The 15729-nt window shown below is 41.3% G+C and overlaps 1 protein-coding gene and 1 long non-coding RNA gene across 4 annotated transcripts in view; one reads left to right on the top strand and one right to left on the bottom strand.

Moving 5' to 3' along the window:
- The window catches only part of TBC1D1 (TBC1 domain family member 1), a 205463-nt gene extending 197347 nt beyond the window's left edge, over window positions 1-8116 (top strand). For all 3 annotated transcript variants that reach the window (XM_073342291.1, XM_073342290.1, XM_073342288.1), the window contains 2 exons: window positions 664-834; window positions 2221-8116. In XM_073342291.1, the coding sequence (XP_073198392.1) occupies window positions 664-834; window positions 2221-2421 (372 nt within the window). In that variant the 3' untranslated portion in view covers window positions 2422-8116. The remainder of the gene's footprint in view (window positions 1-663; window positions 835-2220) is intronic.
- The window catches only part of LOC140910683 (uncharacterized), a 29053-nt gene continuing 15755 nt past the window's right edge, over window positions 2432-15729 (bottom strand). The window contains exon 3 of the long non-coding RNA XR_012158693.1: window positions 2432-2554. This is a non-coding gene — a long non-coding RNA (uncharacterized lncRNA). The remainder of the gene's footprint in view (window positions 2555-15729) is intronic.

Raw genomic sequence — 15729 nt, 5'->3', positions numbered from 1 at the left:
TCTCTTTAGCAGGGTGTGGCTCAATATTTGTCTTGATAAGGACTGAAGATACTGTCAATGATTAACAGCTAGTGATTAAAAATAGAATTCTGCTCCAACATGGTTTAATGTTTCCTCTATGAAATCCTTTGAAGTAATGATAGAATTTTAATATTTTTTCAGACACTAAAAATGTTATTATATAACAAGGTCAGAAATAGATGAAGTAGCTGCACACACAGTACTTTTCATGTGAAGCTTTTGCTGTGCTATACAAAGGTAGATAGGTATTATCCACATTTTACATGTGTGGTGGCTGAGACATAAAGGGGTTTGAGCTACAGTTTTCAAAAGTGATACCCAAATTTGGATACCTCCATTTTTGGATGCCCAACCTGACTTAAGTTTGATACCTAAAAATGGAAACACCTAAAATGGTGGCCACTTTTTGAAAACTTTGGTAAAAGTGACCTCTCAAAGTCATACAATAAATTAATGTCAGAATTTGAAATGAACTCATGTCTGACTCCTGTGCATGTCCTCTACCCATTGGACATCACTGCCTCAAGACTATGGGACATAAGCTAAAAAAGTACTCTACACCATAAAAATAAACCAACATAATTTTTATGCATTTGATTCTCTTGATCTTCATAGCATCTAATACCATTATGTATATAACAGGTGTTTGAAATGGATATCGCCAAGCAGTTGCAAGCTTACGAAGTTGAATACCATGTGCTTCAGGATGAGTTGATAGATTCGTCTCTCAATGACAATCAGAGAATGGATAAGTTGGAGAAGGCAAACACTAGTTTGAGAAAACAGAACTTTGAACTACGGGAGGAGTTGCAGGTACAGTTTATATTTCCATCTAACGAGCCATTGACACCATTGTTTGTTCATATTTTCAGAAGAGACCATTGTATAGAGGAGACACGGGCCAGATTTGATCCAGGTTAAGGCATAACTGAAATCACTGTCTTCAGTATTTATTATTTACAGTTGGTACCAGATGGACTTACCAGTATTTAAAACCTTTTAAGTTTGTCTGAAGCAGAGGTTCCCGAATGTAGGGCTTTCTGGTGGCCTGTGGAAAGCTGGCTGGAGTCACATGATGCTGGCTCATTTCAGTTAATGAAGTTTAGCAGCTGGAGAAGACAGCTAAAGATACATTCATGCAGTCTTAACATTATTTTCGCATTTAAGCAATTGCTGTAGTCAGGCAGTCACAAATGGGAGAGATGTCTATGAGACACATTCTCTATTAAGAGATGATCCTTGTTATGAGAAAGTTTGAGAACCCATGATCCAGGATGATTAGAAACACGTGAAATAGTACATCTTGATGTCCATGTCTGACCTCAGTCCATTCAATCTGCAGTTGTCGATGGCTGCTTCAAAACTTGCCCTCTGTGGGACGAGAGAGACAAGGCAGCTCTTCAGAGATGGTATGCTTGGTCTCTGAAGGAGCTGATCCACTCTGAACTCCTCATGGCTCCTTCTTTCTGTCTGATCTGCAAAGAAACATTTTAATACAACTTCTGAGTACATGGGTAGTTAGAAGGGAATATGGGGGTAAGAGATGGGCTATATATTTAGATTTTCAAGCCTCTTGGATCAAAAACAAAAACTTGGAAGCTAGATGACACAGTAGGTAAGATGGAATACAGGCCTTTGGATGCTTATTCAAATCCTACTCAGCTTGGTAAAATGTAACCTCTAGGCACGGGAAACATAGTGGAAGGTTTGTTCCTCAGTCGTTCGCAGACACATTTTTTCCTTCTGAGTCATGATATTTCTGCACCTTGATATCTATGGAGTGTAATTTTGTAGTGAGTAGAGCCCTGGATTAATAGTGATGCTATTCTTAATTAAATAGATCTATTAGCTAATTATTTGTAGATTTAACTTTTAATCTTCTCTGCTCTGTATTATATTCTAGGTTTAATCACACTAGTGCCTAAACAGTAAAGATTAGAAAGAGAGAGAGAGAGAGAGAGAGAAAATGGATTGTTGTCTGTAGACAATGCTATTTATAAGTAATACTAAGCTTGTGGAAGTAGCAGTACTTACACTTTAATTCAGTGTGTGTTTTCTACATAACTGGAAAATCTACTGTAAATATGACCTATCTCAGTAGGACCTTTTAAAAGCCTGAAGGACTGAGGAGAACTCTGTCTGTAAGGTCCACTCATTTCACAGTTTTTAGGAAATTCTTGTTTTCTTTTCCCACTTCAGGTGGCAAATGGAAAGATCCAAAACCTAGAAGCTACAGTAGAAATTTTACTGAACAACGAGTGCAAATTGAAGCAATCCATTCTCACTCTAGAGCTGGAGAGGAAAGCTTTGCTGCAGACAGTGGAAGATCTACGCGTGCAGACAGGCAGCCCAGGTGGAAAACATCTACTTACCAGGCAGGAGTGCATGGATGCCAACTGACAGCTGCAATTGTAATGGAGCAGACAAGTTCCACAAAGGGAAGAACTGTTTTTTACTGTCATCATTGGGATTTGACACCGTTGTCTTAGCATTGTCCATGCCTTGCTGTAGCCGATTGAGGGAATGGGAGTGTCTGCAAAAATATGAGAAGCACGTTTCTCAGGGAGGAGACTCTTGCTTGTTAACTTACAGAATTCTTATGAACTATAAAATATGCAATATAACGATGGGCAGGAAAAATTTATCTTTCACTAAATAACATATGTACACTCCAGATACAATGTACTGTAAATATTTGCACTCATGGACTCTTCCATAAGTGCTTCTAAACCTAAGTGCTTCATATTGGTTACGTGTGTTCCTTTTTCTATTTAGAAAACTCCACGTTAAATAGCATGTCCTGTAAAAGGCTGGAGAATTACAGCAGTGAAGAGCTTCGGAACTGACTGCCTTTTTGGGGCTACACAGTATTAGCATTCACAGATAGGTTTGCGATCATACTAGATAGATTTCTGAGGGTGTAATTCCCCTGTGACTCGGCTGGGTTCCACTAGTCACCTTATTAAGACCTCTAATAACTGCTTTATGTGCTTAAAGGTGTTAACTTAGTGGACCCTGGAGAGCTGGAGTTGGTTGTACGTAACTATAATTGTGGGGCATTTTTCCATCAGTTTTTATAAAACATACTGTTTTAATACGTTTTGTTTTGACATCCATTGTTTTAGTACTGTTGATTGACATGATCTGATAAATGTATCATTGAAGGTAACTGAATTTTACTTTCCCAACAGAATACACTGACATTGTCATGGTAGAGTCTGTCACTGTCACAGCATTGTAGTGGATTTATCATCATACCTAAAGGGGTCATTTTATTTATTTCTGATCTGCTGTGTGATGTCAGACAGCCTCTTTCAGGGAATCGAATGCCTGCTGATTTTTAGTTTCATTTGATACTCAGTGCTTATCCACCCTTTGGAGAAGAACAATGTTTAAGACTTTTTCTCCAAAATGGTGGAGGCACTTCAAAGCTTGATTTGGTGCCAGACATATTTAAACTGCTTTATAAAGGATATTGGGCTAAAGTATGAATTAGGACCGTGGTCTATTTACCACGCCTCTTTTGAGAAAGATTACACATTTTAAAAAGTTCACTTTTCTGTAAAATACAATGAAAGTAGTTTTTTGGCCAGTTAAAGCACCACTTTTTCAACTACAGGTGCAGTAATATCTAACGAGATCCAGTTAACTTGTTGTTCAATTAGACCAAAGAGTACCACAAATTTGTTCTTCCCCAAACTTAGTGTTACAGGTATCAACTTGCTGCTATAGTGGAGATTACTATTTCAGATGTGAGTTTCCTAAATTGTCAATTTCTTATTCTTAAAATATTAGGGCACATTTATTTCTCTAATCCACAATGTGGTGGAAGATCTTTTTATCTTCATGCATGTTTCTCTATGGTACATTTTGCTTGCAGCTGTAATGTGCATCTCTGATGCAAATCAAATCCCACCATGTGGATTAAAGTGGAGAATTTGCTCTTTAATTTCTAAACCACAGATTGACTCCTGTAATTTCTTAAATGTGGCTGGTTCTCCAAATCCACACTGTTTGCTTAGAGTCTAAATTCCATACAAGCCAGACATTACAAATCTCTTTACCTCTTGTGTTTTGTTTTTGAATTGAGAAACCATACAGAAGCTCACACTTCACATTTTAAAATCTCTTTACATCGTACTCTTTTACAGTTTGAGGGCGAAGTTATGTTGCATTTGGACATCTTGGAGCCATTACTCATACATTGGCTTTTTACATTAAACAAAAGAGCAACAGAGAAAAGTTAATGATCCATGCCAAAATTTATGTTTGCACATTTTGTTGCATCTAAGAACAAAAACAAAGTTCTCTATGTGATAGTTCAGAAGCTAATATGTTAAGAGTTTCCCTGAGATCACAGTAGGATTTTTAAATAGTTATTAATGAAAACTGATGGACATCAAACTTTTTTAGACACACTAAGAACCCCAGTTGTGAACTTGGGAACTGCGTCTGTATCTCTTGGCTCAGGTTGTATATTTTTGGTATGACTCAAGGAGTGCAGTAATTTGGCTCGTGTTCTCCTTCTCTCCCAGTGTCAGTGGAGGAAAGCCTCTGGCCCAAAGATTTTTTCAAGAATATATTTTCCTTCAGACAATATGATGCTGAGTTGAGATGGGGGCTAGAATAACTCTTCCCAGAGGAAAGTGTGGTCAGTAGGTAGGCATCAGTTTTCAGTCTCAAGTGTCCACATGTTTGTGACAGTTTGACTTTGCCAAGAAGCAGAGCTTTCCGGGGTGAAACCTGTCCATTTACAAATGCACCAGATTTTGCTAAAGTTGCAACTACCCCACGTGACTGACACACTGAGGCCCAGGCAATCCCCAGTACAGGATCTGAGCATTAATAGGACAACTGCATTAGGATCTTCCCTTGCTTACATGGAATCAGATGTGTGTGCTGTTTCTATGGAATCATTTTCCTGCCTTTTCTGCCCTGTGCCACTAGATCTCAAGGGGGGACAGGATGGAAAAGTGTGGAGTAATGAAGGTGCCCTGCTCCAAGTCTCCAACCCTTGCAAAGCCCAGGCGTTTCCATGCATAAATGAGAGAGAAGTAATACAGCTTGTATGACACCCCTGACACACACCTTCAGGTCCCCTCTGCTCCTGGCGACTCTATCAATAGCAGTACAGTTCTGTGTTGCCAGGGGGAGAGGATCCTGAACTATCCCTACAGGCTGGCTGCTGTATCAGAACAGAAGGCAGCTCCCTTACCTGTAGTTAGCAGATACTAGCGAGTTGGGAACCCATAAATCCATGTCCTAGCCCGCAAAAGGGAAAAATCCTCCCTCCCTCCCAAAGGAATGGTCTATGGAAAGCTGCAAGTTGAAGCTCACTGAATTTTCTCCCCCTTGCTTCTCCCACAGGTGATTAGTCTCTGTCCCTTCCCCCATCCCCGCAAGGGAGCACAGAACAGGGGGAGAAAAAAGAAAGGGGGAAAAGGAGAGCAACTTCCTAGGATTCCCCAGGAGATGGTCCCAAGAGTTCATTCCCATGCACAAATTGCGCCTTAAGAGGTGCTTTGCTGTCCTCGTTCTGTGAGTAATGTAAGGGTGCTGATGATGCACACTAGCATACCAGCTCAGAGATGCACTGTGAACAGGAGAGGGGGTCAGCTACGGCAGAAGAGAGACTTGGCCTGTAATGTGGCAAGAGCTAATCATGCCGTCTGCGACAAGAAAGAGTCTGCTCCACTAGTGCTTTGCAGTCAACAGTGCCCGATGGTCTGACGTGTGGAATGCCACCCTGCAATAGCAGGCTTTCTTTTCCTTGTCACACATATGAGGACATGCCGCTGCCCTCATTGCTGGCTCGTTGGCATGTCTATACCTTGGCCCATTTATTTTTAAGAGATCATTATATAGAACCTGAGAATAATGATGACACAGTGCCCATCATCTGAGGAAGTCGATGCACTTTACAAAAGTGGGTAAGCATTATGATTCCCCTTTAATATAGAGTGAGGAAGTAAATCACAAAGGAGTTGAGAGACTTATCACAGGTTGCACAATGTTTTAGTGGTAGTTCAGACTAAAATCCAGATCTTCTGAGTGCCAGACCTGCACTCTCAAACACTAAATAATTCTGCCCCTAGTTGGTTACTGCAAAATTTCTGGCTTTCTCTGATGTTACTGTGGTCTTCAGAACCATGGTATTTTCTTTTCACTTTCAATTCCCCTTTTTCCTCCCCTCCCCCTCCAAAATGTACACTCCACAATGAGAGTGCTTCTTCACGCTTTCAAAGGAGGTGGATAAATCTTAGGCCAGATTCTGTATTGCAACTCTCAGGAGAGACAACACGGGAAGGCAGAGGGGATCAACAGTGGCTTCAGCCTACCTGTGTGGCTCTCAGATTCAAGCACTAATTAGAACAGTGTCTTGGGGCTGGTCTGACTACTAGCAGCTTCCTCAGACTTCCTAATGCGCTATTCTGCAGCCCAAAATGTCCAGAGGACACGGTCCTGGAGCAGTACGTAAAGGGGCAGAGCACAGGCTGGAATCTGACCCAATGACTGTAATTACACTCTTCTTCCATTGATCTCACAGCCCACACACCCTCAGAGCCTGATGGGCAGGTGTAGTTCAGCTGGGAAGCTTGGTTCATGGAGAAGAATGGGAGCCTGAGGCACCATGACTATTTTCATACTGGAGGTTTTGGGTCTTCGGTTTTTTAACACAAAGTTGAAATTTTCCATAGAAACCAAACAATTCACATTAAGAATTTCATTTAGTCAAAACCCAATTTTCTGTCCAAAACCAGGTTTGATGGAAAATTTCTGACCCACCCTACTTAATACGCTACATTAATGTATGCGTCCCCATCTCTGAGACACATGTAGATATTACAGAACTGCTGGAGCAATCTTTAAAAAAAATTCTGCCCTATTACAATTGCAGAATCTGAATATTGAACTAAAGTGTTGTTTGTTTACTGTAGTGGAAATTAAGCTCCGTTTGTTTCATTAGTGCTTGTTGTATGGGGGCGTCTTGTGTTGGGCTGTGGGACTCATTTGAAAATGGGTGTATTGGCAAAAAGGGTATACCTTTATTTGGGTGGTTGGGCCACTTTCCCTTTCTTGGAACAGATTAATATTTGTTAAATTGGTTCTGTTTCACAAGCTATTGAGAGATGATGCAAAGAAGCCATTGGCAATGCACATCAACAAGAATCTTGGACCTAAAAGACCTGGGAAGTGGCTGTGTATTCCTGAGTGCTATCTACTGGTACTTTATCAATTAACTCTTTACAGATGTACAGACATCTCTTTTATAGAGCACTCCTGTAACACAGGCAAGGTGGTCTGGTGTCAGGAGGCAGAGTTGTGATGGGCAGCAAATCCTTTTGGCCTGAGGGTGAGAGATTCTCTCTGTTTTTGCTAAGCATTAGGAATGAATTGCTAGGTCTGGGCTAGAGAGCCGGGATGAGAGCAAGTTCCACAAAAGGAGATAGAATTTTGTAGAATCGTACTTCTCTCATTGGTCAGAGGAAAGAATGGGGTAGAAGTGTGAGTTCCTTTGGGCAGGGGAGAGCAGCTGGGGAGGTTGGGGTTCTACAATGATTTGTGTATTGTATTTGAATATTAATGGCAAGAGTCCCGAGAACCCAGCATGGGCGTTCTTTTATGTTGCTTTCAAATAGACATCCATTAATTAATGAAAGTTCTGTAGCTAGCTCGCGGGAGAAGAATAAACAACATTTTTACTTTATATGCATACACCTTTCCCATTCTTTTCAGCGCATGTGTCATGTCTGTTTGAAGACAATTTCACCCTTACTGGAATAAGAACATCACATCTGTCAAGTTTTAAGGCTACCCAGTAATGGTCACCATATTCAACTGTTAATAATTACACATTTCTCCCCTTGAATTTAAGAGACTTAAGACCATTCCTGCGGGCCTTATATATGTGAGCAGTCCCGGGGCAGTACCATTGTGAGTGACGGGAGTGAAGCTTTGCATGATCATATTCTGAACTTGATTTCTGGCTTCTAGCTGTGTAAATGATTTCCATATATATTTTGTGTGTATACAACATATAAATGACTTGTATTTTTATATCAATGAACTTAAGTTTGCACATTGCAGTTTTTACCCAGTAAATTTAATTTTTAAATGTTAACCTCTTCTGGTTTTGTTTTATCAATTTACTGTAGTGACAGTGTGTGTGAATATCAGTGTTTGCATTACACTCATTTCCACCTGTATATTTTTTGCTATAGTAGGCACATTCTGCATGGAGGATAGTGCGCTATAATTGAATATACAGCTGATTAACAAAATGAAAATAAAGCACTGGAATATTTATATAACTTTAAATTGAAATCTATTTGATGGGCTTCTGTTGCATAGGGCAAAAACAATTGCTAAGGTTTGAAAGACCCAAGCTCCATCCAAGTCAATGACATATTGCACTGTCTTCCATAATGGTCAGTATGGTGCATTCACACCCAGATTGGATACATGTATTACTAACTTTTTCCATTCCTTTCTGTCAGTACAGACGAGCATGTATTACATGATAATGTGACAATTAAACTGCATGCTTTAATTTTAAAAGAAAAAGAAATGCTCAGTGGCTGAAATCCTGGCCTCATTGCAGTCAGTGGGAGTTTTGCCACTGACTGCAACAGGACTAGGATTTCACTCAGCATATATATGAAAACAGAAGATCTTTATATCCCACTTCTCCTCTGCACTCCCCTTACTGAATACAGATGGTATGGAAGACCAGAGAAGAGAAAAATATTTTCCTAAATCTAATGGATTTAACATTTTAAATCACGTGATTACCAGCTGAAGGAATTCCTGTTTTTTCTAGACATGTCTGATCTTTGTTACTGATTCCTTCCAGCTGCTGTTTCCCTCCATCCTGTACAGAAGCACATCCCATTGCACTCCCAGATCCCATTTCCTTTCTCTCCAAAACTCAAACTTCCCTGCCAATATGTCTGGAGTTTAAACACTTTATAATTAGTTTGCATCTGCACTAAAAGAGTGTGGGTATGAGGGAACAGATCATACCAGCATCATAACCTCCATTTGCCCATTGAGTGTCTCCAAGTTGCCAGCTAATTGGAGTGTTGATTGGGTGAATGGGGATTCTGAGGGCTGAGCATCTGGGTGAATGTTTCTCCTTCTTTGCTAATATAGTTCCATGGGTTTTGGTTATCTAGTTGGAAGGTTCTTCCAGGAATCTGAAGGCAATGGCCCAATAGTAGGAGGGCAACTGTAGTATTCTACATTTCCATGTAAGACTCTTATAAAGGAACAAATGTGGGGAGCTGGTGGCTGTAAGACATTTGAAAAGGAATTTCGAAAATCTAACACATATATGAGCCAGGCTTTAACGGTATCAATAGTATTTTCTGTTTCCTGTTTAGCAACAGACTTTAAAAAATACCAAAACAAAAAACAAATACCCCACAGTTCTTTTAGTGGGACAGTTCCCTGGCCTCTACGAATAGATTTGAGCTGCATTATATACTATTATACTGTGTGCTAGAAGTGGAGGAGGGGAGCAAGGAATCATATGCTAAACATTTATGCTTGCTCAATCTTTCGGCCTCAGTGGAGGCAGACAGTGCCTTCCTTTTCCTTGAAGTGATTTTGACTATTTTCTCTCTCAAATCCAAAAATCTTTTCCGGATGTAATGATCTGATTACAATTACGATTACAAGACTAAAATTAATCTTGATATTTTAGTAGGTTATTTCCCCCTCTTGCAAATGACCTGTTTTTAGAAGAGTGTTTTTACTTGTGTGCACATAACTTTCATTTAAAGCATAATGCATCTGAGGGAGACACTATAGTGACCTATAATAGCTGAGCAGTTTTTTATGAGTATTTCCCTATATAATCACAAGAGGCTGTGATGGAGGTATCTCAGATACCATTGTGTGGCACCTGCACCTAAACGGTGACTTCCTAAGGGTGACCAGAACTGATTGAATACTATTTGTTTCATGATATTTGGCTAACATCCCTGTTTCTTAATTGAAAAATCATTTTACCCTGTTTGATAAGTTCTAATAGTGACAGCTCCAAGGCTGTTTCATTGCTGTGTGGACTTCCAGACTTGGGCTACCAAGAATCAATTACAGTAGCTGAGACTTGTGATCGTGAAGGTTTGTGACTGCTGCGAGAGAGAGAGGGGAAGGTGGTCTGCATAATAGGAAAACCTCTTTAAACTGCATCTGAGACATCGGTGGTGGTGCAATACTTCAGACAACCAGACCATTCATTATTTTTGGTTTCTAAATAATTCAGCAGTTCAGTGCCTTGGGTCAGACAGAAATAAATATAGTTAGTCCATTGCACTGCTCTTCAACTCTAAGGTCCTCACCAGAATCGTATCACTTAGTTATCCTCAGTTAACATCAAACCTTGTCCCGGTCTCATCTTTAAATGCCTGAAAAAAGATGGAGGTACCTAAATATGGGCACCTGAGTTCAACAGTGTGGCCATAAAATCTTTGTAATCATCAGGTTGCAAAACTAGATCAATAGGGTCAGATCACTGCTTTAATACACTGACTCTGTCGGGCGGTCGGGGGGGGGGCGCGGCTGGGAAAAGGGAGGTGGGGTATTGAAGTGGGAGCCCCAGCAGAAATTGCAGCTGCCTCACTCAGGGTTGGAGCTTAAGGGGAGCCCTTGGTGGTGCCACATATCCCCTCTCCTTTGAGAAGCTGAACCATGCATATCTCACATCAGTTGTGCTGGCAAGTGTAGAAGGTAGGAGGGTAAGGCATACTTGCATCTGCATTCCAACTGTGGTCGGCATTGCATGGGGGAAGAAGAAAGTTCCATAAAACTTCTTTCTCCCAAAATCTGTCCCATGGTGAATAAAATTGTTGGCATGTCTTATCCTGAGAACATCTTTAGATAGCTTGTTTAATTACTCTTCATTTATTTCTATTCTACCAATGCAATTATAGATCCTCTCCTTTAGAAGTTGCATTGAGAAATGGATGCCTCTTTCAAACCACGTACATTAGTTTCAGAAAGAAGAGAACATCTATTTTCCCTGCACCAGATGCTTACAAGACATTATTAAACTGCCTCAAAATGGGGCAGCCCTGACTGCAGATTCTGAGCTAACTAAGAGCTTAGTGTTGATGGATCCATATAAACTATTAATCACCAGGCATTTGCTTATGCCTTCAAGGGCAGTAAATCTTGTTTCCCCTTTTTCCTGGCTTCATGCCTCACCCAAAAGGAAAAAAAAATCCATTGTCAGCCTTTACTTAAAAAAGAAGTAGGAAGTTCAATGGTTATAAGACATTTTAGAATAAAAGCATGTGTGAAAGAAGGAGGAAATGAGAGTTTAAGAAGTAAAGAGCTGACAACGGATTTATCCAAAACCTCTGTGTGACTTGTAGGTTTTAGCAACCCAGCCAGAGCCCAGCAAGTGCCATGAAATGTCTTTGCATTATGAACTATCCGGGCGACTTTGGAAAAAAAGATGAAGCCATAGTGTTGTGATGCCATAAGGAAGGTTGTTGTAGACTTTCCATTAAAAGCCCATTCTCCATTCATCTCCCATCATCCACCATATCTCATAACCCATAGATGAGACACAAAGACCCAAGATGAGTCTTCTGTGAGCTGTGTTGCCTACCACTTAGCCTAATGGTATTAAGATGTAACAGCCAAAGTAGTTGAATAATGAGGTACTTGTTGGAGTATTCATAGAGTTTAAGGCTAGAAGGGACCATTAGATCATCTAGTTTGGCCTTGTGTATATTCAAGGATATTCAATTTCACCCTGTTTCCCCTGTATTGTGCCCAGTAACTTGTGATTGGCTAGAGCATATCATCCAGAAAGGCACAGAGTCTTGGCTGGAAGAGATGGAGAACCCACCACTTCCCTTGGGAATCACCCTCACCCTTAAGTTATGCCTTGTTTGTCATTTGAGTTTGTCTGGCTTCAGCTTCCAGCCATTGGTTCTTGTTATGCCATTCTCTAGTAGAATTAAAGAGCCTTTCAGTGCCAAGTATTTTCTCCCCAATGAAGGTACTTACACATCCTAATCAAGTCACCGCTGAGTTGTCTTTTTGATACACTAGGATAGATTGAGCTCTGTAAGTCTCACTGTAAGGCATTTTCTCCAGCCATCAAGTAATTTGTGACTTTTCTGCACCTCTGTTTTTTCTTCCTGTTTATCAAGAAGGGAAGAAGTTGCCTTGGAAAAAAAAACAGACCCCTATTGGCAGAGCCCCCTCTTCTTGTTTCATTTTATCTCCTCTTTATTGCTTAATATTAGGGACCCAGACTTGTTTCCAGAGAAAGTTTTATCATTAATTTCAACAGGGGCAGGATCTGGCCCTTACTTTTTCCATATTAGATGGGCAGTCTGCCTGGGGTGGAAGAAAGCAGTTTTTTCCCCCCGTGCATTTATGCTCCCTAAAGTTTAGACCTAGCATATGATTTACCAAAGCAGATAAGCCTGACAGAAGTAGGTATGAGAAGCACTTAGTTCTACTTAGTGTGGTGCAGGTTAAATGTAATTTACACTTTGTGCCACTCGGGCAGAGCAGAGACACAAATGGCCAGCAGAGAATTCCCCTCTGAGATGAGAGCTCCCTACTGGTGTAACGTGCCACTACTTGGTCCTGTACTATCACCCTGCTCCCAATCTGCACCCTCCCAGCATAGAGGTGCATTGGTGGAAGAAAAGAGTGGAGAGAAGAGAGGTGTCAGCCCAGAGCTCTTCTATCCCTACCCTCCGCTGGCATAGGAAGTACACCTTTAATGGAACCTACCCCCATGGCTTAACTTAGAGCAGTCCCGCAACTGCTCTATCAATGGAGCTAATGCACACAGGCCCTGAGAATCAGGGAGCCGTAACTGCCTGACATGCCCTCCCACAATCCACACTCTCTCCTGCACCAAGTACCAAATCTGTCACTGACATCTGAATGCCTCACAAAATTGTTCACAGAGAGGGGTATTTCTCTCTGTTTAATACTTTTTCTTTGAATTTACTTAGAATCATAGAATATCAGGGTTGGAAGGGACCTCAGGAGGTCATCTAGTCCAACCCCCTGCTCAAAGCAGGACCAATCCCCAATTAAATCATCCCAGCCAGGGCTTTGTCAAGCCTGACCTTAAAAACTTCTAAGGAAGGAGATTCTACCACCTCCCTAGGTAACGCATTCCAGTGTTTCACCACCCTCCTAGTGAAAAAGTTTTTCCTAATATCCAATCTAAACCTCCCCCACTGCAACTTGAGACCATTACTCCTTGTCCTGTCCTCTTCTACCACTGAGAATAGTCTAGAACCATCCTCTCTGGAACCACCTCTCAGGTAGTTGAAAGCAGCTATCAAATCCCCCCTCATTCTTCTCTTCTGCAGACTAAACAATCCCAGTTCCCTCAGCCTCTCCTCATAAGTCATGTGTTCCAGTCCCCTAATCATTTTTGTTGCGCTTCGCTGGACTCTCTCCAATTTCTCCACATCCTTCTTGTAGTGTGGGGCCCAAAACTGGACACAGTACTCCAGATGAGGCCTCACCAATGTCGAATAGAGGGGGACGATCACGTCCCTCGATCTGCTCGCTATGCCCCTACTTATACATCCCAAAATGCCATTGGCCTTCTTGGCAACAAGGGCACACTGCTGACTCATATCCAGCTTCTCGTCCACTGTCACCCCTAGGTCCTTTTCCGCAGAACTGCTGCCTAGCCATTCGGCCCCTAGTCTGTAGCTGTGCATTGGGTTCTTCCGTCCTAAGTGCAGGACCCTGCACTTATCCTTATTGAACTTCATCAGATTTCTTTTGGCCCAATCCTCCAATTTGTCTAGGTCCCTCTGTATTCTATCCCTGCCCTCCAGCGTATCTACCACTCCTCCCAGTTTAGTATCATCCGCAAATTTGCTGAGAGTGCAATCCACACCATCCTCCAGATCATTTATGAAGATATTGAACAAAACCGGCCCCAGGACCGACCCCTGGGGCACTTCACTTGACAACGGCTGCCAACTAGACATGGAGCCATTGATCACTACCCATTGAGCCCAACAATCTAGCCAACTTTCTACCCACCTTATAGTGCATTCATCCAGCCCATACTTCTTTAACTTGCTGACAAGAATACTGTGGGAGACGGTGTCAAAAGCTTTGCTAAAGTCAAGAAACAATACATCCACTGCTTTCCCTTCATCCACAGAACCACTAATCTCATCATAGAAGGCGATTAGATTAGTCAGGCATGACCTTCCCTTGGTGAATCCATGCTGACTGTTCCTGATCACTTTCCTCTCATGTAGGTGCTTCAGGATTGATTCTTTGAGAACCTGCTCCATGATTTTTCCGGGGACTGAGGTGAGGGTGACTGGCCTGTAGTTCCCAGGATCCTCCTTCTTCCCTTTTTTAAAGATTGGCACTACATTAGCCTTTTTCCAGTCATCCGGGACTTCCCCCGTTCGCCACGAGTTTTCAAAGATAATGGCCAATGGCTCTGCAATCACAGCCGCCAATTCCTTTAGCACTCTCAGATGCAACTCTTCCGGCCCCATGGACTTATGCACGTCCAGCTTTTTTAAATAGTCCCTAACCACCTCTTTCTCCACAGAGGGCTGGCCATCTATTCCCCATGTTGTGATGCCCAGCGCAGCAGTCTGGGAGCTGACCTTGTTCGTGAAGACAGAGGCAAAAAAAGCATTGAGTACATTAGCTTTCATAGGTTTTAAGGCCATAAGGAACCATTATGACATAGTCTGACTTCCTGCATAACACAGGCCAACCAGTAAAACCCCAACCAGTAATTCTTTCATCGAGTCCATAATTTCTGGTTGAACTAGAGCAAATCTATCCAATCTATAGGGATGAATTCTGACCCCATACACTGCTCCAAAGAGCTTACAATCTCATTTGAGAAAAGATGCAACAAGAGTATGACAGATAAAAGGAGGGATGGGAGAACACGGGTAACAAAAATAAGATCACTGTTAAATAGGTAACTTATGTGCAATTTGAAGGTTCCTGATTGTTTTGAATTTCCCAACTGACCCCAAACAAACCAAAGCTTCCCATGCCAGTACCAAGAAAGCAACTGGTACTGAAAACGTGTATCAAAGAGAACTAGTAAACAAGACAAATGTTGATGAGGAAAATGTAGATAGGGTGGAGTGAAGAAAAAGGAACTGAAACTCCTGTAGCCAGCATTAGTGTGTTAATGGACCAATCACCCGTAACAGATGTTAATCAGTCTGAAACCACTAGTGTCTTCATCCTCACTGGTACCAATCTTCCTATAAATGGAAAAATCTTTTTTTTTCCCCTTCAGAAAAAGAAAATGTGGTGGAGTAAATATTTAAATGCTTTCCTTTTGAAAAGGTTATAAATATGGAGTTACAAATGATATTTATAGGCTCTTGTTCACTGTTAAAGAGTTTTCTATTAGACCTGAACTACAGGACAAATCAAAGACCCTTATGTTCTTAAAGTGGTGAATAAGCCTTGAGTTTCAAAATGGGTCTCTAAAGTTAGGCTCTTAAGTCCACATATAGGCAACTAAATAAGAGGGCCTGATTTTCAAAAGTGCTGAGCTCCCAGCAGCTTCAACTAACTCCTTTAATTAGTTAAATATGGAATTAGGAGTGCACACATGCATTTCTGAAAATTTTGGCCCTTGGATTCATGTTTTGGACTCGAATATCTCTGTGACTTTGAGCAAGTCACTTAACTTTTCTGTGCTTTAGT

Source organism: Lepidochelys kempii, chromosome 4 (genome assembly GCF_965140265.1).
Source record: "Lepidochelys kempii isolate rLepKem1 chromosome 4, rLepKem1.hap2, whole genome shotgun sequence".
Classification (NCBI taxonomy): Eukaryota; Metazoa; Chordata; order Testudines; family Cheloniidae; genus Lepidochelys; species Lepidochelys kempii.
This window is presented reverse-complemented; position numbering and strand designations above follow the sequence as displayed.